Source organism: Mixophyes fleayi, chromosome 12 (assembly GCF_038048845.1).
Source record: "Mixophyes fleayi isolate aMixFle1 chromosome 12, aMixFle1.hap1, whole genome shotgun sequence".
NCBI classification, from domain to species: Eukaryota; Metazoa; Chordata; class Amphibia; order Anura; family Limnodynastidae; genus Mixophyes; species Mixophyes fleayi.
The window spans coordinates 19,366,714-19,393,737 of NC_134413.1; the positions used below are offsets into that span (position 1 = coordinate 19,366,714).

The 27,024-nt window shown below is 40.7% G+C and overlaps 1 protein-coding gene across 2 annotated transcripts in view; it reads right to left on the minus strand.

Moving 5' to 3' along the window:
* Positions 1-15,065: 15,065 nt before the first annotated feature.
* JAG2 (jagged canonical Notch ligand 2) overlaps positions 15,066-27,024 on the minus strand; it is a 67,785-nt gene continuing 55,826 nt past the window's right edge. For both annotated transcript variants that reach the window (XM_075192701.1, XM_075192700.1), the window contains 13 exons: positions 26,627-26,791; positions 26,370-26,483; positions 26,033-26,146; positions 25,723-25,836; positions 24,394-24,510; positions 23,045-23,072; positions 22,641-22,726; positions 21,723-21,836; positions 21,479-21,594; positions 20,350-20,592; positions 18,546-18,677; positions 18,079-18,235; positions 15,066-17,486 (listed from right to left, as the gene is read on the minus strand). In XM_075192701.1, the coding sequence (XP_075048802.1) occupies positions 17,038-17,486; positions 18,079-18,235; positions 18,546-18,677; positions 20,350-20,592; positions 21,479-21,594; positions 21,723-21,836; positions 22,641-22,726; positions 23,045-23,072; positions 24,394-24,510; positions 25,723-25,836; positions 26,033-26,146; positions 26,370-26,483; positions 26,627-26,791 (1,949 nt within the window). In that variant the 3' untranslated portion in view covers positions 15,066-17,037. The remainder of the gene's footprint in view (positions 17,487-18,078; positions 18,236-18,545; positions 18,678-20,349; positions 20,593-21,478; positions 21,595-21,722; positions 21,837-22,640; positions 22,727-23,044; positions 23,073-24,393; positions 24,511-25,722; positions 25,837-26,032; positions 26,147-26,369; positions 26,484-26,626; positions 26,792-27,024) is intronic.

Consider the following 27,024-nt stretch of genomic DNA (forward strand, 5'->3'; position numbering starts at 1 on the left):
CTTATTTATTTTATACATGTGGGAAATACAAAGAAGTTCAATAAACTACGAAAAAAAATGAGTGGAATCTAAAACTTCAAATACCTGTCAAGATTATGATCTAAATAATATCTAGTACATTATCCCATCTCTCTGCATATATTCTTCTGTCAAGGGATATCAATCCATCCGGTACCCTCCCCCACCCTTTCATCCACTCTTATTGAAATATCTATCTGAGGCAATTAGAGATGGGCGGGTCCGGTTCTCCGAGAACCGAACCCACCCGAACTTTGGGTATCCGAGTACCGAGCTGAGCAGCTCGGTACTCTCCCGCCCATTCCGAATCCAAATCGAGGCCGAACGTCATTGTGACGTCGTCGGATCTCGGGACTCGGTTCTCGCGATACTTCAACTTTATAAATACACGCCTCCACAGCAATCCATCGCCATTTGACAGAGGGAGAGAGCAGGGTGTAGTCATAGGCTAATTAGAGCAGGGACAGAGAATACCATATTGTTCTTGCAATTGCTCTAACCAAAATCGCTAGTGCAGAGAGGAGGATAGAGGTTTATTATTTTTTCTTCATATTTGGCACTCCCCAGCGCTTTTGGGGTGTCCCCCATAATTGTGCATTAATATTTCTGGCTGTCAAAAGTCATATCTGTCAGCAGTATCTACTAAATAATTTGTAGCACACCTCAGTGTTTTTGGGGTGTCCTCCCTAATTGTGCATTAATATTTCTGGCTGTCAAAAGTCATATCTGTCAGCAGTATCTACTCAATAATTTTTAGCACTCCTCAGTGTTTTTGGGGTGTCCTCCCTAATTGTGCATTAATATTTCTGGCTGTCAAAAGTCATATCTGTCAGCAGTATCTACTCAATAATTTTTAGCACTCCTCAGTGTTTTTGGGGTGTCCTCCCTAATTGTGCATTAATATTTCTGGCTGTCAAAAGTCATATCTGTCAGCAGTATCTACTCAATAATTTTTAGCACTCCTCAGTGTTTTTGGGGTGTCCTCCCTAATTGTGCATTAATATTTCTGGCTGTCAAAAGTCATATCTGTCAGCAGTATCTACTCAATAATTTTTAGCACTCCTCAGTGTTTTTGGGGTGTCCTCCCTAATTGTGCATTAATATTTCTGGCTGTCAAAAGTCATATCTGTCAGCAGTATCTACTCAATAATTTTTAGCACTCCTCAGTGTTTTTGGGGTGTCCTCCCTAATTGTGCATTAATATTTCTGGCTGTCAAAAGTCATATCTGTCAGCAGTATCTACTCAATAATTTTTAGCACTCCTCAGTGTTTTTGGGGTGTCCTCCCTAATTGTGCATTAATATTTCTGGCTGTCAAAAGTCATATCTGTCAGCAGTATCTACTCAATAATTTTTAGCACTTCTCAGTGTTTTTGGGGTGTCCTCCCTAATTGTGCATTAATATTTCTGGCTGTCAAAAGTCATATCTGTCAGCAGTATCTACTCAATAATTTTTAGCACTCCTCAGTGTTTTTGGGGTGTCCTCCCTAATTGTGCATTAATATTTCTGGCTGTCAAAAGTCATATCTGTCAGCAGTATCTACTCAATAATTTTTAGCACTCCTCAGTGTTTTTGGGGTGTCCTCCCTAATTGTGCATTAATATTTCTGGCTGTCAAAAGTCATATCTGTCAGCAGTATCTACTCAATAATTTTTAGCACTCCTCAGTGTTTTTGGGGTGTCCTCCCTAATTGTGCATTAATATTTCTGGCTGTCAAAAGTCATATCTGTCAGCAGTATCTACTCAATAATTTTTAGCACTCCTCAGTGTTTTTGGGGTGTCCTCCCTAATTGTGCATTAATATTTCTGGCTGTCAAAAGTCATATCTGTCAGCAGTATCTACTCAATAATTTTTAGCACTCCTCAGTGTTTTTGGGGTGTCCTCCCTAATTGTGCATTAATATTTCTGGCTGTCAAAAGTCATATCTGTCAGCAGTATCTACTCAATAATTTTTAGCACTCCTCAGTGTTTTTGGGGTGTCCTCCCTAATTGTGCATTAATATTTCTGGCTGTCAAAAGTCATATCTGTCAGCAGTATCTACTCAATAATTTTTAGCACTCCTCAGTGTTTTTGGGGTGTCCTCCCTAATTGTGCATTAATATTTCTGGCTGTCAAAAGTCATATCTGTCAGCAGTATCTACTCAATAATTTTTAGCACTCCTCAGTGTTTTTGGGGTGTCCTCCCTAATTGTGCATTAATATTTCTGGCTGTCAAAAGTCATATCTGTCAGCAGTATCTACTCAATAATTTTTAGCACTCCTCAGTGTTTTTGGGGTGTCCTCCCTAATTGTGCATTAATATTTCTGGCTGTCAAAAGTCATATCTGTCAGCAGTATCTACTCAATAATTTTTAGCACTCCTCAGTGTTTTTGGGGTGTCCTCCCTAATTGTGCATTAATATTTCTGGCTGTCAAAAGTCATATCTGTCAGCAGTATCTACTCAATAATTTTTAGCACTCCTCAGTGTTTTTGGGGTGTCCTCCCTAATTGTGCATTAATATTTCTGGCTGTCAAAAGTCATATCTGTCAGCAGTATCTACTCAATAATTTTTAGCACTCCTCAGTGTTTTTGGGGTGTCCTCCCTAATTGTGCATTAATATTTCTGGCTGTCAAAAGTCATATCTGTCAGCAGTATCTACTCAATAATTTTTAGCACTCCTCAGTGTTTTTGGGGTGTCCTCCCTAATTGTGCATTAATATTTCTGGCTGTCAAAAGTCATATCTGTCAGCAGTATCTACTCAATAATTTTTAGCACTCCTCAGTGTTTTTGGGGTGTCCTCCCTAATTGTGCATTAATATTTCTGGCTGTCAAAAGTCATATCTGTCAGCAGTATCTACTCAATAATTTTTAGCACTCCTCAGTGGTTTGCGCTCAGAATGGATTCAAAGCAGTCCACATATGATCTAAATGAGCAACCAGGTTCTGTCACCAGTCCTGATGTTAGTGTTCCCAGTACGTCATCTGGCCAAGGCGATGTCAAACAACAGAGTGTTTTCAAATTAGTGCAAAAAACAAAAACCAAAAAAAAATTTACTGTATTGAAGCGAAAAAGAAGTGTAACTGAGCAAAAGTTAAGTGACGATAAAAAAAAAATTGCAAGCATGCCATTCTACACACGCAGTGGCAAAGAGAGAATGAGGCCTTCACCTTTGGCTATTAGTGGCAGATCCCAAAAAGTTACCCAGGCTACAATTGGTGCACAACTACTGTTACGCGTCAAAGCTGAGCTGCAAGATACCAGTGAGGCATTACAGGAGAATATTTGCTCTGATTCACAAATGACAACAATCCCTGTGGAGAGTCCATCCAACAGTGGGATGTCTAATCGTGAGCATTCTGCTGATGTGTGCCTTAATAGCCCGAGTGTAGCCGGTGATACCCAAATTGAGGATGCCACTTTGGAATTAGAAGAGGATGAGGGGGAGATTTGTGTAGGCGACGAGGGCGCTAATGAGGATGTTGATGAGGATGAGGTTGTTTGTGTAAGTCCTGCACCAGTGGCAGCAGTTCTGGCACGTGACAAGAAAAAGGCCATTGTCATGCCTGGGCATAAAACAAAAAAATCCACTTCTTATGTGTGGAATTATTTCTACCCAAATCCAGACAACAATTGTATAGCCATTTGTAGTGTATGTGAAGCCACAGTCAGTCAAGGGAGGGACCTTAACCATCTTGGAACCTCGTCTATGTTACGCCATCTAACGAGAGTTCATGGCAAAGTGTTGGGAAAAGCTGAAAGTTCTTCCCAAAAGAATACAAGCACTCCCTCATCAGCTAAGACCCTCCGCTCACCGACATACCGATGGCTACAAAATACACCCACCACACCATCCTCATCAATATCCTCAGTAGCGCTCGGAGTTAGCCCGGCATCCCACTTAAGGCTGGATGACTCCGGCACTATTATTGATTCCTCTGAAGAAAGCGTTAGTCCTGCTGCTGCTGTTGCTGCTGCTGGGGGTGAATCGTCATCCCAGAGGCAGGTGAATAAAATGAGCAGTCCTACATTTCAGCAATTAACTGTGAAACAATCATTTGCGAGGGGAAGCAAATATGACAGCAGTCACCCAGTCGCCAAGCGAATCACAGACGCCATGGCTGCAATGTTAGTGTTAGATCTGCGTCCAATCTCCACAATAAACGCAGCTGGTTTTTCACAGTTAATTGAGGTTTTGTGTCCGCGTTACAGAATTCCATCGCGACACCATTTCTCCCGTAAAGCTATTCCACAACTATACCAAAAAGTGTGTAAAAATGTAGAGATTGCGCTGAAAAATGCCATTCTGCCCACTGTTCACTTAACCACAGATATGTGGACAAGTGGAAGTGGCCAAACCAAAGACTATATGACTGTGACAGCCCACTGGGTTGGTCATTCACCTTCACCAGCAGGAACAGCAGCAGCATGTACACCACTACGTAACATTTGTCACAGGCAGGCCACTCTTTGTATCACCGGCTTCACTAACAGGCATACGGCTGACAATTTGTTACGCAAACTGAGAGATGTGATTGATGCATGGCTTATACCACTCGGACTCTCCCCAGGGTATGTCATTTCAGATAACGCCAACAATATAGTGCGAGCATTACAGCTGGGTGATTTCCAACATATTCCCTGTTTTGCTCACACCATCAACTTGGTGGTGCAGAGCTTCCTACGAAATAACCGTGAGGTGCAGGAGATGCTTTCGGTGGCCCGTAAAATTTCAGGCCATTTCAGGCATTCAGCCACAGCATGTAGGAGATTACAGCAGCTCCAAGAGCAGTTTAACTTGCCCTGCCACCAACTTAAGCAAGAGGTGGTAACTCGGTGGAATTCCACCCTGTACATGCTTCAGAGGATGGAGGAACAGCGCAAAGCCATCCAAGCATATTGCACAAGTCATGACATTGGGAAAGGAGGGGGGATGTATTTCACTCTTGCACAGTGGGGAATCCTTTCAGTGCTGTGCAAGGTGCTGAAACCATTTGAAGTTGTGACATGTGAGGTCAGTGCAGACTCTGCTAGTTTGAGCCAAGTCATTCCTTTAATTAGACTATTGGAAAAGCAGCTTGAGAAAATGAAGGAGGAGCTGAAAGCAAGCAATTCAGCAAAGTATGTTGGCCTTGTCGATCAAGTACTTAATTCGCTTCACAATGATCCTCGAGTTATTAAGATCTTGAACTCGGATCAGTACGTTTTGGCCACTGTGCTTGATCCAAGGTTTAAAACCTACATTGAGTCTTTACTTGTAAATGAGCGAGATGTGAACTTTTGCAAGGAGCTATTGCTCAGCAAGTTGGCCGCTGAACTGGGCCTCGGCTTGACGACGTGTCCTCCTTCACTTTCTCAAGCTGTTGCTCGTAAAAAATTAAATTTCCAAAAAAGAAGCAGGGAAGACACAGGGGGCAGACGAGAACAATTTAACATCTGGGCTGGTTTGAAGGATTTTTCAAAAAAAAGTGTCACTTTGCCCATAAGTCCATCCAATATGAGTATAAACATGCAAAGGATGGTGGAGGATTACTTTCAAGAGGTAGTTGATATGGAAATGTCAGACAGTCCCTTTCCTTACTGGGAAGAAAAGCAGGCCATTTGGAAACCCATGTACAAACTTGCTTTACAATACCTAAGCTGCCCACCCTCCAGTGTGTACTCTGAACGAGTGTTCAGCACAGCAGGGAACTTAGTCAGTGATCGCCGTAGAAGGTTACTTCCCAAAAATGTGGAGAAAATGATGTTTATAAAAATGAACTACATCTTCCACGAGGAAGGCCTTCACCATCCAAGACATCCAAGCACTGACTGTTCTCTAATGGCGGATTCAAGCGGCGATGAATTGATAGTCTGTGATGATGACGTACACACTGATGAGGGTGAGGATGAAGCTGAAGATGATGCCGATAACATCTTTTTAAAACTTTCTATGTAAGTGTAGGGTGCAATCTACCCCCAAAGAGGAAAGGGACTTGTGGCATTTCCATATCACATACCATCTTGAAAGGCTGCTGTTAGGGCAATTTATCCTTAAGGGTAGGGTGTCATAGACAGAGTGACCCTAAACTGGCTTTGTCCATTTTTCATAATATTGTACAGTCTATAATGGCTGAATTTTTTAGTATTTTATACAAGTGGAGGGGGGCCTAGAGAGACAGAAACCAAACTGGCTTTCTCCATGTCAATTAATATTGTACAGTCTATAATGGCTGAATTTTTTGGTATTTTATACAAGTGGAGGGGGGCCTAGAGAGACAGAGTGACCCCAAACTGTCTTTCTCCATGTCAATTAATATTGTACAGTCTATAATGGCTGAATTTTTTAGTATTTTATACAAGTGGAGGGGGGCCTAGAGAGACAGAAACCAAACTGGCTTTCTCCATGTCAATTAATATTGTACAGTCTATAATGGCTGAATTTTTTGCTATTTTATACAAGTGGAGGGGGGCCTTGAGAGACAGAAACCAAACTGGCTTTTTCCATTTCTTTACATATTTAACTATAAGTGTAGGGTGTAATATACATTCAAAGACGATGGCTGCATTGCCAATATGCATAGATGGAGAGGAAGACAATCTGTTTTGTGTGTAGAATAGGCCTACCAACGAAGAATTAAACTGTTTTTTTGGATGATTTATTACCTCAACAATTAGATTACTTGTCTCTAAAACAGTTGGAGCACTAAATTGGGTTAATTTAGGCCCAAAAACATGGATTTTCCCAAAAAATAGCAAAACAAAACCAAACAAAACCAAAACCAAAACCAAAACACGCAATGGCGGTTTTGCAAAACCAAAACCAAAACCAAAACACGACGGTAATCCAGATCCAAAACCGAATCCAAAACCAAAACACGGGGGTCAGTGACCATCTCTAGAGGCAATACAAGTAATGATCAATACTGTCCGGAACTGTTGCAATGCCGCTGCAAGAGCTTTGGATGAGAATGGAGGAAACAGCATAATATGAAAGGGGAAGATATAGCTTTGAATGAGAACAGGAGGAAGGAGAGGAGAAGAAGAGAGTTAGAGTTTGTAAAGCTGGGTACACACTACAGAAATTTCAACCAACTTTTTATGCCGAGCGATTTTACATGCGATCGATGTTCCGATCGCTCGGTCCATGGACTGCATACACACTAGCCTTGTTTAGGACGATAAAAGGAAGGGCGGACGTCCCTTTAGCAACTTTTTACAGCCATGTTGTCGTGAACAATGACTGTAATTTCGTACTCACTGTTGTGGATCGATCGGAAACTTATACACAATACACAACGGAAACGAGATTGGAACGAAAATATTAAACGGTACGACCAACCAAATGAGGCGACCACCGTGTCACTGCACACACTGACCCGACTTTTGAACGAGTGGTCGTATGTCGGCTGATTGAGCCGATCATTGGACGAAAACCGTGTAGTGTGTACCCAGCTTAACAAAGATCGTGAAAACTTGAAATATAAAGTGATCAAAACTTTTGATCACTTAAATCAGCAAAACGTAGAACTTTTCTTTGTGCTGTTCCCTCTGTGTGTAGAAGGTGCCCATAACTCTCATTTTTGTAAGGTTATCTGTGTTTGAGCACAGGTGGCACAGTCAGTCTCATGTTGACTGATTTTCCCTGGTAACCTGATTTTGCATTGTGATTTTTAAAAAAAAAAATAAAAAAAAACCCCAACAACTTCTGAGCCTTTTTGCTTTCTCAGAAAGCAGTTCTGGTGCCTGCAATTTCTTTCAAAGCTCTGCAAACTGACTTATTCCTATAAATAAAACACACAGGACTATACAAGTGCGAGTGTGATGGGTTACTGATTTAGGAAACACAGATATAGAGTATAGAAATCTCCATTCTACTTTTAAGCATCCTTCAATAAAAAAAATAATAATAGCAGGAACCCTGGAGAACCAACTGTAAACATAACTATGCATATAGCTATTTGGCTTGGAGACAATTGCGGAGACTGCTACCTGGAGTTGACGTTATTGTTTGCCAACTAACAGAGGAAGTGCTTGGAATTTCCACTAAGCAACAATAGGTTTCCTGTTGAGGTTTAGCAGCACGATTTCGAACCATCCTATCACAAAGTATTTGACATGTTAGCTACGGTGACACTCAACTCACTGGACAAGTTACACATTGCAGATGTTCGATTGGGGCAGTCCTGTAGATATTGTTCTGGGAACTGAAGTCTGCTCTCTTTTAACTCCTGACGTTGATCCTGGCGTTCATCTCTGCGAGTGTCCAATGAATTTCTATGGTCATGTTTGGCTTGAAACTGGACGTTTGTTGACCCCACTGGAACACGGTGGCTTCATGCATCTTCTTCATTTCATCGATATTGACTTTCAAGCAGCCACTGAGGACTTGAAAGAAAACTGACTGCTGCAAAGTTATTGTCACCACCTTAAATCTTTCATGCTCTGTGTGGCCATATGGTCTTACCCAAAAAGAGAAAAATAACTACAAAAGTCACTACTTCTTTGACAGTTACGGCTTTGTGACATTCTGAATTCTCCCTCTTCAGTACATTTAGTACAAGATTTCTTCTTGATTAGATGTAGGTTCATCAGGAAGACCTACAGCTGGAATTTCCTCCATGGTAGTGAACCATGTATATCCTACAAGTTAACCCATGCATGATACTCATGCATTCTAGTCAAATCAAGCTACTTAAGGTGTTAAAAAGGTTCTTGTCATGCAATTGGGCCATAGCCCAGGCCTCAACCACCAACCACTCCCCACTGTCACCCCCGGCAACCACCAACCACTCCCAACTGTCACTTCTCCTTCAAGAAATATATATATATATATATATATATATATATATATATATATATATATATATATATATATATATATATATATTTATTTTAAATCTTTATAAACACTTTTAACAAATTAAAAACATCTTAGTATACCAAATTTCAGCCCTTTCTGAATTTTTTTTTCCCACACACACACTAAGAATTTAGTAGGTCAGTGTATAAGGTGGCGCTGCAGCTTGGTTTTATTTTTTCCACACACAGACAGACTAACACACGCCACTAGACATTTATATTATAGATTGTCCTCCATGGCTGCAGTCACGGCTTTCAATACAAGAGTCACCTCCTGATTTTCCACCACAATTGTTTTCTTGGCACAGATTGCAGAGTAACCATAGAACTATCACTTTCGGTCTGTTTTTTTGTTTTTAAATAGTGAAGCAAAGCACTTTAAGACATACTACCCCTTTTCTCATGTGCAGGAACTGCACTTGTACTCCCATGTTTTTCTCTTGGCGCCAGATTTAAGGCAAAAATAAATAAATAAAAATAATAATTAAAAAAAAAAAAAGCTTCCAAACAATATTGGTTTGACCAAATAATGTTTTGGTGTTCCGGGGGGTCCTTCTTTCACCATTTTCATTGAAAGCTCAACAAACACTTATTATTCCCATAAATAAGACACGATCAGAAAATTACACAGAGTGTAATATTGTAATATATGTAGAGAATGTATAGATGTGCTGTATTGTGTTAAATCATACACTCAATTCAAACATACAAGTCAATTCAAACATATTATATAATTTATCCATAAGGAACTTTAAATTCATCATAACTTTTTTTTTTTAATAATGCAAAGTTACAGATTGCGTTTGTACTGTATAACCAAGTGCATTCTCTCCCTTTCATTATGCATCTCTAATTATAAACAAGTCCACTTATACGGTAACTAAACAGCTGATATGAATATATAGAAAGAATTTTAATCATGGAAAACAAACATCTATCATTATCTAAAATTAAACACAAATGTATATGCAGATAGGTATGTGTGCAAACACGTCTATATTACAAATCAGTTTGCCAACAGTAGAAATGTATCAACTTAAGGACTTTGCTTTTACAATCGTGAAGCATATACTAATTACTGTCAATCAGTCAGAACAATGCCTAGTGGTAGATCGGCAAACTTACCTTTGCTAAACAGATGTGATTACCAGCAGTGTTTCTTAAAAATTGAATTATACCATTTGACTTCCAGACCACTCCAAATCACCCTGCACTAAATACTAAAGCTTTATCCTTCATAGCATTATTAACTGGTTGTTTACAAATGGTCACTATGATGGATGGATGCAGTAAGTGCTCTGACACCACCAGATTCCATTCATGATCGTGTTCTTCATTGTCCATTTAAATCAGGCCTGTCCAACCTGCGGCCCTCCAGGTGTTGTGAAACTACAAGTCCCAGCATGCCCTTCCAGCTATCAACTGGTTGTCTACCGGCAAAGCATGCTGAGGCTTGTAGTTTCACAACACCTGGGGGGCCGCAGGTTGAACAGGCCCGATTTAAATCATGTGTAATAAAGTGTAGCCAACTTTCTTATTTGTTCTTATATGACTCTTTACACATGGCAACCCCATTGGTCAGTGCTGAACAAATCCCAGGAGCAGAGTAGCCTATACGCAAAATAGATAATTCCTTGTCATTTAGATACTCCATGTCAGCCATTACAATGGGTTAGTGCCTTCTAGCTTAGGAAGTGACATGAAATTATGCACACCCCCAGGTAGTATATAGTGCAGCTCCACCTTTTGCCGTGTATCCAAGTGAAAGTTCCAGAAATATATAAGCATAAACATAACACACAACACTAGAGAAACCCGGCGGAAACCACCTTAAATTAAACTGAAATGTAACGACTAAATTACTTTAAGAGAATTCAATAACTTTTTTAATACACTACATTGCATGTAGAAATTTTAACAACATTGAATAAATATTATTAATCACTATAGTACAGGAACTAAAGAATTTCTTTATACACTACAATATATGTATAAGTTCTTCCATCAAAGTTACATTGCTGGGCATTGATTTATGTGGCTGCTAATAACTTACAGTTTCCAGACCACCCAGCAGGTCACATGTTCCAGGTCACCTAGCATGGCAGTAAATAACGGTCAGTTTCCAGACCACCCAGCAGGTGCGCAGTGAGAGTTCACTAAATGTCACAGTTCCCAGAGCATGTAGGTGCACAGGTCTATTGCCAACTGTCACATTCTCCAGAGGACAATGGTAATGCATAGTTGTAAACGGCGGGCAGATGTTTTGCTAAATAACTCAGAGACAAGGCAACGGATTACAACACCAATATTTTTTGGCAAATCTAAAGACCAAGACTTTTAATTTGGTATATGTGCCCTGCATCAGCAGATGACCTTATATCCAGTAGAACACGTCTGGTGAAAGTATGAATGGCTGACCAGCCACCTGCTTAGAGGAGCTCCACGTGCCCAAGAAGTTGCCTCTGCTCCAGTAGAATGAGCTTTCAGGATCTCTGGCACCTTCCATCAGTTTCTCTTGTATGCCTGTGTAATGACTCCTCTAATCAATCTCGATGGATGGTCCGTTTGTGATCCCGACAAGTACTTGGAAAGGGTGTGCCCCAGACAATGAGTTATCAAGAACAGAGTGATTTTTGAACGCAGGACAAGTACACTGAGCCCTGACTACATCTAATATGTGTAACTTTATTATCAGCTGGTTGTGAATAAATGGATGGCAATATGAATATTGATTAAGATGGACACATTAGGTAAGAAAGCTGGATTAGTCCTTAGTACTGTATAGAAATTGGGTGTAGTACGAATTAACGATGATGTAAACACCGACATTGTTTACACCTACATAATTACTACAATACTACTACCTACTTAGCTGTAAACAGACAGAGGGCAGATCCAATGTGGGGAGGTGGCAACACTTTCAAATGACGTCACATGCAACCGCGACTTGGATTTTTTTTTTTTTTTTAAAGCGGCAACGCATGGACCCGTTTTATCATGGTATTGTTAACTGTATTGCTAATCCTAACCTGCAACCTAACCCTAACCTCTAATGTGAAGGTAGTACTTACATGGGTCCGTGTGTTGCCGCTTTAAAAACCGAAATGTCCAAGTCGTTTAGAAGTGTCGCCCTCTCCTCACATCGGATCTGGCATGTTTACAGCCGAGTAGGTCTTTCTTACATGTTGCTCTGTTCAGTATTGTAATAACTCTGTAGGTGTAAACACGGTCGGTGTTTACAGTATCGTAAATGCCATTACCACCGTAGAAATTCAGGATTTGCACCAAAAAGCTTTTAGTTCTCCAATTCTACGAGCAGAAGTAATTGACACCAATAATACCACCTTTAGCATAAGCCATCCTAGGAAAACCTTTTGTAAAGGCTTACAAATGTCATATCTGAGAGTTGAGAACTAAATTGGGATCCCATGGTGCCACAAAGGACTTAATATAAAAACAAGTTCTCTTCACTGCCTGGAATACAAAAGCAAAAAACAGATGTTAAGCTCTTTAGAAGCTAAATGTGGTATCTACTAAGACACATATAGCAGATACCTAAACCTTTAAAGGTTGAGCGGACAAGACCACATGATGAATATCTCCCCAGTTTCATAATAGAACCTTTAGAAGTGTGTCAATCATCTTCTCGGAGATTCTTTTATTTCTGATCAGTGACTGCTGAATCTCCGTGCCATCAAAGATAGTGCTTTTGGATTAGTATGAAGAATGGGCCTTAGAGTAGAAGGTCATACCCTAGTTGAACCAGTCCATGGGATCGCCAGAGAATCTATTCCTTCTAGCCCTGAAATTTTGTGGTGACAGAAGAACCTGGGCAATTTGGTGTTCTAATTTGTGGCCATAATGTCTACTTGAGGGTGGCTGAATTTTCTTGTTTCTTGTTAACAACAGGAATATTTCCTGGTGCAGAATCCACTCTCCTGAAGGAACTAATTTTCAACGGAGATAGTCAGCTGTAACCTTCTGTCCGCCCGCCACACAAAGTGCCGAGAGTTACTTTAGGTTTCTCTCTGCCCATGAGAGGACTCATCTTGGTCTTGCTGCTTGTATCTCCTTGTTGATTTATGATGGAGACTACAGTCCTGTTGTCTAATAGTACCTTGAAACACTTTCCCTGTAAGTGAACATGAAAAGGACTGCACTGCATTCCAGACTGCTAACATTTACAGAACATTTATGCGTGAATTTCGTTTTTGTTTTATGACCATGCACTCTGTGCTACTTTTGACAGGAGATGCCAGTCTGTGGCAATGGAACCTATAACTTGTATTCTTGTTTGGGAGAATCCCTGGTGGTCCTCGTTATTCAAATGGCACGATCCAGAGAGGGAGAATTTGTGTGCTGGAGGAAAGCATTCCTAGAAGGTAAAATGCTACATATTGTAATTGGATTTTGGACTTGTAATTGACAATCCAAAGATTGAGTCTTGATACATCTCTAGTTTGGTAGATACTTTCTTTTGTACTTTGTCTATTAGGACACCCAGAAATTGTATGTGCCGTGATGGTATGAGAGGACTCTTTACCTTGTTTATAATCCAGCCAGGTTCCTGCAGAAATGTCATTACTTGAGCTATCCTGGATCAGACAATAGGCTCCGACTCCCTTCATTAGGATGTCATCCTTATAGGTCCAGAGAGTGATCCCTTTTCAGGAATTCTTTCACCAATGTAATTACGCCTTGGAAAAAGTTTCCAAGGAAGGTAAGTGAACTGGAAATGCTGTCCCAGAACACTGAATCTGAGGAATCTCAGATGATCTCCAATGGGAATATGGCAGAATATATCCTGAAGAAAAAAAAAATCCCTTTCACGTACAGCAGTCAGAATTGCATATCCAGACTCCACACAGAAAGGTCTTGCATGGATGAAGTGATTGATGCTCCTTAAGTCAGGAACACTATGGAAAGTTCCTAAGGGTTTTTTTGACTGAAAAGTCTGGGATAAAAGCCTGTGCCCATCTGGGCTGGAAGAACAATAGAGATTACGCAAGCTTCCAGTAATATGTTTTCAGACTGATGTGGAAAGCTTCCCATTCTGCTGGAGCTGAAGGGATTTTGGATCTGACAAATAGTCTGGGCTCTTTAATTTCCCTAGATTCACTACTAGATGGTTCATCCATATCTTCTAAAGAAGCCGGTTCTGACTTGGATCCTCTGTCCTGTAGGTCCATCCCTGGCTGGGACCTTATTCGGTTCATCTCCTGCATATCAAATACATCCTCTATAGTCACAAATTAATGTGTCATCTAGTTCCTTAAATTGCAGAGAGGGCTGGGGATCACAGGTTGTACAAAATACGTCATTGTGAGTAAATAGCGGCTTGTTACAGGCTCCACAGACCATATATTGCTGGGTTTTACAGTCTTTCTTCACCTCCACAGCCTTTACAAAAGTACGTATAATGGAAGAGTATAACTAAACAGGGAACTTAACTTCAATCCAGAAAATAAGTACCCTTATCATATGGGCTTTCTTAGGCTGGATGCACTTTGGTTATCTGGGGTTGGACTCCGGCTATGTCCTGCTGACAATGCTCCTCCGCTCCATTTGCGGTACCAGCCATGCTTTCATAAAACAGGGGCACACAGCAGAAAAGAAAAATGGTGCAAGATGGAATTGTCCTTGGGTCCGCCCAATTCTGTTGGATCTTAAAAAGGAATCCAAAAATCGCGAGATCCGGGAACGCAAGAATGACGTTTTGCCTCCTTTTCGATTCCGAGGGCGCGTGAAAGTACCGAGCCTGAGCATCTCTAGTAAACATAGTAACATTCCTCCCAAACATGTTACTCCATTGCTGGACAGTTGTGATCCAGCCGAATAAATGTGTAGATTAGGGATATGTATTTCTGTATGGTGCATTACACCATACTGTGTTGGTAGGGTCTATTGCTATGTATTGGAAGTGAAGGGGGGGGGGGGGGGGGGGGGAGGGGGTCACTTGCTGCATATTAGTGTAGGACCTTGGTAACGGTCTGCCTGCAGTGCCTGTCTCCTGGTTGTAGCACCTCTGATTATTTAATACACATACATAGATACATACTACACACATACAAAAAACAAAACAAAAAATAAAAAACACTACAAAATGTGCATATTCCCACTTGTTATATTTGCCAAGCCAAATCGTAACACACAGGATATGCAAATAAATATGCTAAGCAAGAGAAAAAAAACCCAAAAAAAACCCACAAGAAACTTTAACATTGTTATAAAATGCTTTAATAAATAGTTTTTTCTGAAACATTTTAAGAACATGTCAAACAAAATACACTAAACGGAACAAGATCCTGCTAAGCAATTCCTGCATTCTGGTATAAAATAATTATTTTCAAGCATTCATGTTCATTGGCCAATATTTATATTTTCAAATACCACCCTCCAACCCTCCCCGAACTGGGTATTCTAACTATATGGATGTTGCTTTACATTATTACAGGAAAGGGTGAAAATTAAAGCAGCTTGCCCTTTGAAAGTAGTACAGCATTAAAAAAAATAAAAATACAAAGACACCCCCCCCCATCCCCCCAAAAAAATAAAAACAAAAAAAACAACCCAAAAAACGTGATCCTTACATTTTGAATAACCAGTCTGGAGGTAATTCGATCTCGAGTTTGCTGCCTTTTTTTTCTTTAAAAAAGAAAAAATTTAAAAAAATTCTAAATGTAAAAAAAATAAAATCAATGAACAGAGAAAAATAAAAAAAAATAAAAAAAAAATTGTTCCCTTCATTAGGCCTGTAATTTAAACTAAAGTAAGAACACAACGTAATACCACATCTAGTTAACATGTTCACAAAAAGGAAACGCTCGACTCCCTGTGATCTTCGGCATCACGGACACCATGCGTAAAGCCAACTTATATCCTTTAAAAACCAGAACACTGGGGCTTAAACATCTCTATATACTATTTACACATCTACTCGGTGTCACAATGCAGGTACAATTGACCAGACTCCTAACATTGGTTATATTAAACATCCCTTACTAAATCTGGACATCTTTTTTAAAAAAAATAAAAAATAAAAAAATTTAAAATAAAAAAAAATAAACGCAGTCCTAAAACCTCCCTTCTGCAACATAAATTAAAAAGGAATGGCATGTCAAGAAGAAAAATTCTGAAATATTGTTAATAAATCAAATATACAGAGCGATTCCTTCAATATATACATATTTACAAGACACGTTTACATTTAGAAAATAAATGTCTCTATGAAGAGGACCCTAGCACTCTGCTTATATATATAAATCTTTCTTTAAAGCAGAAGGTAGTCTTTGACAGTTGCTATACAAAAAGAAGTTTAATCTCAAGGCACTTGTCACATACATCAATACTGCAATCCTAAAATAAAAATATATAACAAAAATAACCATAATGGCAAATTAAAAAAAACAAAAACAAAAAAAAACAAAAAACGACAATATGCTACAGTTCAAGGATCTTTAGCTCGCATTAATGTTGCGCTTGTTAAAAGACTTATAAGGCAAAGGTTGCGGAACCAGCACTAGAAGCAAGATAATGAACGCATATGCAAGCGGGGCATAGGTTTCTATACCACTTTGTCGGGGCGTTCAGAGGGGGGGGGGGGGGGTAGGGGGGAGTGGTGCTTGGTTTCAGAAAACAAGTTTAAGTCACTTATTTTCGTCAACCTGGAGGGTCAGACACTCCTTAAATTACAAACCATAAGAACAAAAATATCTTGTAAACAAATGTACAATCTTTGCGTAATAAATTTTACACGGTATATAATGAAAATAGAGGAACTTTCATCGTCTCTTGACTTTGAGGACTTAAAGCAAATTTTTATAAAAATAGCAACTATCAAAGAACTTTTCTTTTGTCTTTTTTTTTTTTTTTTTGTTTAACCAGTCACAAAATAACTTACAGAAAGACTACAGCAACAAATAGAAAAAATTATAACATTTTTTTTTCTTTTATACATAATCTAAAGAAATTAACAGAGTCCAGATTTTAGTCCTGAACCACTCGTCCAGAGGAAAAACAAAAACAAACAAAAATAAGAAGGGCCTACAAGCATTGCCGAGCAACGAGCGACCCAACAAGACCCAACAATGGTGGAAGGGTCAATTTATTGGAGATGAATTCTGTTTCACTCCTCGTTCCATTTGTAGCATAGGCACAATGTCCTTTCTTTGTCTAGAGATACGGCTTTACTTCCTTCAGTGCGGTGCATTCACATTTTTAACACATCTGTTATCCACTTTGTCAGGACTTGTCCTATGTGGTTTCTTAACAGGGGAACTTTTTGAGCAGTCAATATCCCCTATGCTCGTATAAGTCTTTGTGTATGATTGAGGGAGGCACTCGTCCTCCTCCTCTGTGTCCTCCTCTTTATCCACTACATCCTCTTTCACCCCCTCTTCAGGGGAAGTTCTTTTTTGATTATAAAGAAGGTTTTTGCATTCATACTGAATGTCTTTATAAGGCACCCCAATTGGGTTCCGTATTGGATTTAAAGGCTGACGTTGGTTATTGGTTTCATTTTCTGGGCGATTTTCTCGCTCTCTCTCTCGCTCTTTTCTTCTCTTACGCATCCACCAGACACAGATGATTATACACGCGACCCAAACAATGCCGAAAACAACACAGAGAATCGGGACAAGATAATCTACAATGAAAAAAAAGATAAGAAATGTATATTAAACAGCAGAATCAAAAAGGAAACCCCAGTATCTGTGTGAGCTGGGAAGGAGGTCTTGTGTGGTGTGTAGACCTCCAGATTAGCTTTGTAAGGGGATAAGCTGTAAGTTGTTGCAGGCAATGATATCATGAATATCAAACGGTCATTAATAAATATTATTTCATCAATTACACTCATCCAGTTGCTCTACACCTCCCTTAATTATTTTAAACAAGTCGAGAACAAGCATCTATTTTTGCAACACTGTTCCTATTCTTGACTGCTTTATAACTTAAGAGCACTATAACCTAACACATCGGTTGCCTATATAAGACAGCGAGTTATTGTAGATTATAATTTAAAATATTAACATTCTTCTGCCACCTAAAATATTTTTTGTATACTGCAGGCCCCCGTAAAAGAAGGACAGAAGGACAGAAAAACGGAAGGAAGAAAGAAGAGAACAGAACAGAACAGAACAGAACAAAGAAAGAACAGAAGGAAGAAAGAAAGAAAGAACAGAAGGAAGAAAGAAAGAAAGAACAGAAGGAAGAAGAAAAAGAAATGGGAGGTTACCTACCAGAACTGGAGCCATCTACGACCACTGTTTCAACTTTGACCTCTGTGACCGCCAACATGACTGTACTATTTTGCAGTTTGGTAATGGCATTGACAATTGTATTGGCGGCATTTTGAATAAGATTACTGTCCTCATTAACCACTGGTGAGACAAATGCCTGCAAGACAAGAGAGGCCATGACAATTGCATCACATCCAGAATGTATACATTTGAATACTGTAATTAGTTAATGGGTTATTTGGACCAACTTATTTATTTTTTTACAAGACAAGCTTTTAAAAAGAACTTCTCTCCGTTGGCTCTAAACAGCACAGGAGTGATAATTATACAACATTGTTTCAGGTGTCTCCATTTAACCTGTAAATCACAACTGGTCAAACCTAATGGAGAGGATCGCTCAATAGCTTATATTACATTTACAAGGACCCTAGTAACAATTTTTGATTTTGATATCGAGTTCTACTTACTACTGCAACCTCCACTGCCTTTTCGGACGAGTACGATACATCACACAAGACTATGAGCTGTTTGTCTTTGGATATGGTCCTTACTGATGGCAAATATCGGATCTCAGAGCAAATGTTTTCAACTATTGTCCCCTTGAAAATATATAAAAAAAATATATAAAGTCAGTATGAATATGAATTGTACTCTTACATCAGCATACAATAATTCTTCTATAATAGACATTCTAATGTTTCGTCATAAGAAGCTTAGGCTACCAAATGTTATTAATCCAACCACGGTGGGAATTGTAGTTTAACCATTGCTATAAAACTGCACATGGTTCAAAGTTAAAGCTCCGCTTCCCCACTCAAGACCAGTTCAGCTGCCCTATCATAGAAGGCCTGTGTCTGATCCCACTCAGTGGGAGGAGCCAACAATGGGCACCTACAAAGACTCCGCCCAGTGATATAGGACAGCAGAAGGTAGTGTCTACGCTCACCTACCATCCCACGTGTATGGACCTTTATAATTTAGTTTTACATTGTGTTAAAGTTTATGCAAACATGTGCTTGTTTATATAATTTGGTAATTAGTGTGACATGTGTATTAGTGCTTCAGTCACCAACACGGAAGAGGCAGACATTTTTGGAACCATTCCCTCACTGTCGTTGTCAATTTGCTAGTGAACTGGTATGCTGCATTCTCATGGGTATTAAGTATACAGTACTTTACAAAACAACTGCTACAAGAACATTTTAAATCAGAGGAAGGTTGCAAGTATGGTCGCAACATGTCATATGCCGCATTCTACCACAGCACACGTGCTCACACAGGACTGGTTAAAGAAATCATGTACATTCATTTGTTTGTATATGAACACTCCGCCACCACCCCAACACGGACACTGCGCCACCACCCCAACACGGACACTCCGCCACCACCACCCCAACACGGACACTCCGCCACCACCACCCCAACACGGACACTCCGCCACCACCACCCCAACACAGACACTCCGCCACCACCACCCCAACACAGACACTCCGCCACCACCACCCCAACACAGACACTCCGCCACCACCACCCCAACACAGACACTCCGCCACCACCACCCCAACACCGACACTGCGCCACCACCCCAACACCGACACTGCGCCACCACCCCAACACCGACACTGCGCCACCACCCCAACACCGACACTGCGCCACCACCCCAACACCGACACTGCGCCACCACCCCAACACCGACACTGCGCCACCACCCCAACACCGACACTGCGCCACCACCCCAACACCGACACTGCGCCACCACCCCAACACCGACACTGCGCCACCACCCCAACACCGACACTGCGCCACCACCCCAACACCGACACTGCGCCACCACACCAACACTGCGCCACCGCGCCACAACACCAACACTGCGCCACCGCGCCACAACACCAACACTGCGCCACCGCGCCACAACACCAACACTGCGCCACCGCGCCACAACACCAACACTGCGCCACCGCGCCACAACACCAACACTGCGCCACCGCGCCACAACACCAACACTGCGCCACCGCGCCACAACACCAACACTGCGCCACCGCGCCACAACACCAACACTCCGCCACCACCACAACACAAACACTCCGCCACCACCACAACACAAACACTCCGCCACCACCACAACACAAACACTCCGCCACCACCACAACACAAACACTCCGCCACCACCACAACACAAACACTCCGCCACCACCACAACACAAACACTCCGCCACCACCACAACACCAAACCAACACAGGGATGGAGCATAAATTGAAGTTATATTTTACCTGTGGAACTTTTTCGCTATTGAATATTAGCGTTATCCTGGCACATTTATTATCCAGGTATCTAGTGTTAGGCAGGCATTTAATCAAATGAGACTCGTCTGGGGCACTACACTCCCCCCATTCCCGGCACGGTGGCTGAAAGCATTTCATGGAAGCGGTCTTTGGCTCGCATTCCTGGTCTTGGGGGCACTGACTCTTGTCATGAAGCTTTTCCAGTAGGCATGGCTTTCGGCCACACCAAGTCTAAAGAAAACGCAAAAAGGTTAGATTGGGCTGTAATATTTCTCCAATAGTAAATTCAAATGTTACAATTTGCATAAAAAAAAAAAAAAAAAAAAAAAAAAAAAGACAGTAATAATGCAGTGACCATTAAATACTCCAAATGATACATTCAATGTGATCAAATATCCAAAACGAAATAAAATTTAAATAATGCAAGAAATTATTATTAAATTTTACACTTCAAAAAGGTATCGAAATATATTAAATATTTGAAGAGGATAAAAAACAAAAACATGTAAGCTCTCTAATGAGCAGGGTCCTTCATACCCTTTGCTTTCATGTCTGCATTTATTCTGTCTACTCTGTATGTCCCTGTTTTATGTATGTCCTGTTTTCCCTACTGTACGGCGCTGCGGAGCACTGTGGCGCCATACAACTCATAATCACCCAGGAGAGTCATTAGACTCTTAGTGGCTGTGTGTCAAGAGTAGTAGCGGCTTGGCGCCTGCCTGGCGTATAGCACCTAAGAGATGTCCACCCCCAGCAGCCCCTCTATAACATAAGGAGAGAAGAATTTTGCCCACTTACACTAAAATGCTGATACTGTTAATGTAATTTGTGGGAGGGGTCTACTTAATGAGATGCAACTTATTCATGATTAATGAGAGAACAGTACAGGTACTTTAAAAAAACGACAACAGAAAACAGTGCGCATTAATGTAGGACAGAGTGTGGTTTAATCCATTGATATGTCAGTAAATGTGCATCAATGTTCATGTGCCTTTATTCTGATTGTACACCGCAAATAAGAATTCCACGTTGTCCGAGCAGACAAGGATTTGCGTCTTCTATAGCTGCAGAGCGCCAACAGAACAGAGTACAGCAGGCTGAGCATTACAATCCGCACCTTGGTACAGTCGACCTTTCCATCCAGACAATGACAGCTATTGCACTCCTCATCCCACTTGCTTCCATGGGGGTACTGCATTCCTTTCAGCCAGCAAGATCTTCCAAAGCCAATCACTAAACGCAAGAGAATAAAAACCATTTAGACACAGGGGCAGTTTATGGCTGCTGCCAGAAACAAAGAAAATTCTATTTTCAACCCTCAAGAGTCCTCAGCGCTTAGCTGGATACAACATCCTAATTACCTTCCTGGCAGCGAGGACCAGCTCGCCCTGAAGGGCAGGTGCACCTGAAGCCGTTTATTTCATCCATACAAGTGGCACCGTATGCACACGGGGAAGACTGGCATTCATCGATGTCTACAAAAGACAAAACAAAAACACAGAACAATGATACCATAGTTGGCAGGGCTCTCTTGTCTACAATAGACAGCAGAGAAACATGGCCGAGAGAGCTGGGTTTACAGGACAAAAGTGTGCAATGCACCGAGATGGCCTTTTATTGAACAGGTGCTTAGGGTTAGCCAATCGATCTCTTCTCCTGTTTATCCATAAAATACACGTACGCACGAGAGGCTTTTATTCCTATGATAAACAGGAGTTGGACACCAGACGCACAGCTCTGTAAATCTACCTCAGAATACAGCGCAATGGAGAAATTGTTAAAAAGAGAGTAACTACTATGTACACATAATGGAGTCAGCCATTTTGTGGGCTGAACCTAACATTCATGATACCATTTGCTAGAGCATCGACAGGCTGCAGTGACCTCACTGAGGTATGTCAGAGGGTACAGGGAGCCATATTGTGGGCTGAACCAATTCTGAGATTACAGCCAATCAGTTTGATAAGGAGCCAGTGACATCACCAAGGCTTGTGGCCAAGTGGTATATAAAGACCACCACCGTGTAGGTGAAAGGGTAATATATTACATGTGAAATGCTATTCAAATATATCACCAACATCAAATACAACAAACTATAGCACAATCAAGAGGTGAGGAAATAAGGGAGGGAGGGGGGGGGGGGGGGGGAGAAAGATTAGCAACTCCCCTCCCCCACCGTAAAAAAAAACAAAAAAAAACAAAAAAAAACAAAAAAAAAACAAACACTCAAAAAACAGCCCACAGAAACAAAGAAATAATTATTTAAAGCAAAGACTTACTGATTCTACAGTCGGGCCCAGCGAATCCAGGGGCGCATTCACAACGAAACCAGTTCACACCATCAACACAAATGCCACCATTGTAACTGAAAAAAATTAGATACAAATAAATATTAAGGATGTTTACAAGTGACAAGTGCGTTTTGTTTCTTCTTTATTCCCACGATGAGCTACGGATGTTGGCAATATGTTTCCCCCCAACTCCCACACAGTTGGTTACTAGATTGGAGATGAGAAGGAAGTAGAGTATCCCAGTGACCAGGATATTAGATCCTGTAAAATCCCCTATAAACTGAGCGTTCTATAGACCAGAGTACTGTATGTGAGCCAATAGGCATATGTTATTTTATATTGATACTTTAACCTATGTTAGGAAAGAAGGAATACAAAAAAGAGACACTCACCAAGGGTATGGATTGCAGTCGTTTGTATCTGTTGGGGAAAAAACACAAAAGAATACTGTTTACATTGTGCCAAACTGAACCAAAATATATAAAGTGGTTTTCTACGGCGATTAAAAAGAGAGTTGTCCAAGCCTAACTCCCATGTATAGCAAATAGGGACCACCGAACGCACCCCTGATGTATAGCGTCTTTATCCTGTGGTGAAAACGAGTACCGCACAGAACTCGCCTGCTTTCTGCTTCAGGTAATAGAGAGCAACATCTCTATACTACACCAGGAGGCCATGTTTAATGACACCCCAGATGGTTATAAAGTTTTACTGTAAAACTTCTGCACATTTCCACCCCTCCCCAGTGGGAGGAGTGGGGAAAAAAAGCCTCTTAAAAAAAAAAAAAAAAAAAAGGACCACCACATCTAATCTAAGGGTTACTAATAACGCGGATAAACACGAAAATGTTTTCATACAGTCACAAAACAAGAGATGTTTTAACATTTCCTGTACAGAGGAGAGTGCACTGTCCTTCCAATAGTTTAAAGACAGGAAGTCTGCTGTGCGTAGAAATAACTACTCCCCTGAGAGCACTTCCTTATCTGACATCTTTTAAGTTCCAATATGCTCCAGAAGTGTTTAAACTATATATTCGAGATCGTTAGTAGTAGCACATTTATATAAGGGAACCTGTATTTTAGGTTTACTGGTCTTTTTAATATGTCCCTTGTCAGTTCCAACAATTAAAAAAAACCAAAAACAAATCCTATTGGCTACCGTCAATGACCGTGTACTTGCCGTAGAAAGAATCAGGATCAGGTTTGAAAACACTAGGACAGGCCTGTCCAACCTGTGGCCCTAAAGGTGTTGTGAAACTACAAGTCCCAGCATGCTTTGCCGGTAGACTACCAGCTGATAGCTGGAAGAGCATGCTGGGACTTGTAGTTTCACAACACCTGGAGGGCCACAGGTTGGACAGGCCTGCACTAGGACCTTCTGAACCGCCTCTAGGGCAAGTAAAAAAGTCCCTTCCCAGCGACTCATCATTTACGACCCAAATTAGAGAAACGATCCAAAACAAAACTACTTGAAAGTAGTTGGAGCGGTACAAATTGCTAAACTTCAACAGGGGCAGAAGTTAGACTATAGAGCTTTACACACGGGCATGCATATATCTCGTTTCACATCTGTCTTCACGTACTCTGCACACAAAAAAAACACAAGCTTCCTTTTCATAACCTGCGGCTATTTCCCATCCCAAATGAGTCAAATATGTTGGCAAACAAATAAAAGGATAAATCATGTTACGAGACACACCCTATAGCCTACAGGTATAAATATAAAAAAAAGCAAGACTTACTCTGTGTGCAGGTACGTCCCTCCCAACCTTCTTTACACATGCAAGAAAAGGAATCTCCGTTGCCCACGCAAGTCCCTCCATTCGCACAGGGGTTGGGGAGGCAGCTGCTGCTCTTGGCTGTTCACAAAAACAAGACAAAAAAAAAGTTTAAATATATTATTTTGGTTTAAAATTTTTACTCCAAAACGTAGGTAAAAACCGCAAAAACACCAAGTGCCACCATTGTGGCACAGCTGACGGTAAGGACTGCAACTTAATAATGCTCAGAAATCCTGTTCAGGTCAAAGAGGTAACTGGTTCTCACTTAAAAGTATAGAACAGTGTTTATATAAATAGAGGCAATTGAACATTATATATGTTTCATACTCCGTGTTTGATCGCCATTACATGGGCATTTTAGGATAGCATAAGTGGATTCACCCAACTTGAACTGCCCTTAGAAACAAATGATTGTATATAAGGGTGATTGTTACAGAAAGATAGAAGTAGTAATATCATTAACTGCACAGTAGAGGATAGAAGTGCCCCTATACAGAACGGAGAACTGGGCCTAATTACACAGCATAGGACAACACACCACTTCCAGTAATTACTATACAATAGAGACATCAATTGACAAAACAAACATCAGCAACAACTAATTCATTCTTACTGTGCTCTTTGGCCATTAGTGGAATTAATCCAGCAAGAGTAGCGGTGGGGGAGGAAAAAAAATTAAATAGAGAAACAAAAAATTGTTCAGAACTCATAAGATTCACAAGATGTATAAATAGCGCTGTTTTGTTGACAAAGTACCACTGTAAATTCTTTATCATCATCATCTACATTTCCTTTATTTGTGCCCCACGTGACAGACTTGCCCTCTACCTCTGCAGCACACATAGAAACGCGGGTACAAGGACAGAGCCAATGTGGCTCAATAATGGGACGGACACACAAGGGTGGAAATTCCCAGCCCAAATAATTGGACCACTATTATTCGCTTTTAAATACAATGTGACAAAATATTATACAGAGCTATACATCAATTTCATAAACCTGGTCCTCAGGACCCCTAACAGTGCAAGTTTTCCAGATCTCCTTGCTTTAGCACAGGTGTATTCGTTACTGACTGACACATTGTAACAGAGCCACAGGTGGTATAATTATTTCCCTTGTTACCTGGAAAACCTGCACTGTTAGGAGTCCTGAGGAGTGGGTTAGAGAAACGCTGCGATACATTGAGACCATGGTACATACAAATGAAAACTCATCACTATAAGCGATGTTGGGAGCACTCGTCCATAAACGTGCAATTCAGAGAATTCAACAAGTGTCAATCAGCCTTACCAAGATTACAGGTGGCTCCTTCCCATCCCGAAGTACAGAGGCAACGGAAAGTGTCGCCGGTATCGTAGCACGTACCCCCATTGCTGCAGGTGTTCGGGTCACACTGATATTCCCCTGTTAAGCAAATACAAATTTCCATTTATACTCCCATCAACCCACCTCAAAGCTACACAAGGCTTGAAACAATAAAAAAACATAACATGAGCTCTGCGTACACCAGCAAATAGCTGTGCATTTGAGAGAAGCTCTGAACACAGGAGACTTCATACTTGGGTTTATTTTGAAAACAAGTGTGGTCTTTCTTACTTACTCGAGTGACAAGTTTTGCCTTTCCATCCGTTTTCACACTGGCAAACAAAATCATTTACCAAATCAATGCATCGGCCGCCATTCAGGCATGGATTTGGGTTGCAGTCGTTGTAGTCTGGGGAAAAGATGGACCAAAAATCATAACTAAAAATGTGTTGCAACAAAAACATATAGAATACACCAAAAAACAAAATAACAAAAAACACAAAACAAATGAAGCATAAAAACCCCCCAACCCATAAAAAAATAAATGAATAAATGTCAAAATAAAAACATTGTTGCCGTCAGCCAATGAAAAACCACACCATATAAACAAGAGAACTTAAGTTACAACTTACTTGTGTCACAGAATTCTCCTCCCCAACCACTCGGACAAAAACATTTAAAAGAGTCAATCTCATCTGTACAAGTGCCACCATTTCTACAGGGATTTCCAAGACAGTCGTTGATATCTAAAATATAGATGAAAACATGTCCATTTTAAAAACATAGCAAAGGCTAAAAAGCAATATATGCTGCTAACAACGTAAGAGGCAACAAGGCAATGCATAAACAATTACGCAGTTATACACAAATACTTTTCTTCAACACTTACTTTCATGGCAATATGCACCAGTGAACCCTCGATTACAGGAACAGGTGAAATTCCCACCAGGCCGGCTAATGCAGCGTCCGTGAGGCCCACAGACGTTAGAGGAGATGTTACGGATACCTTCCTGGGTGGCATTAGTAGAAATCGCTATTGTACAGCTGTCTATGACTAAAAATAAAAGACGGACACATATTAGTGACACTGAGACGATCACTATCAGCTGCATAAAGAGTTTGCAAAAAAAATATTAAGAAGGAGGTACACCACTTCAAACTAAAATAGCAGACAGCTACTAACACTTATGCAATTCATTCTGCAAGGCATTTTATAACCCTTTCCAATGCATGCATCCACAGTTACAGCCTGGTCTACAGTGGTCAGAGAGTCTGCACAGTTATCAC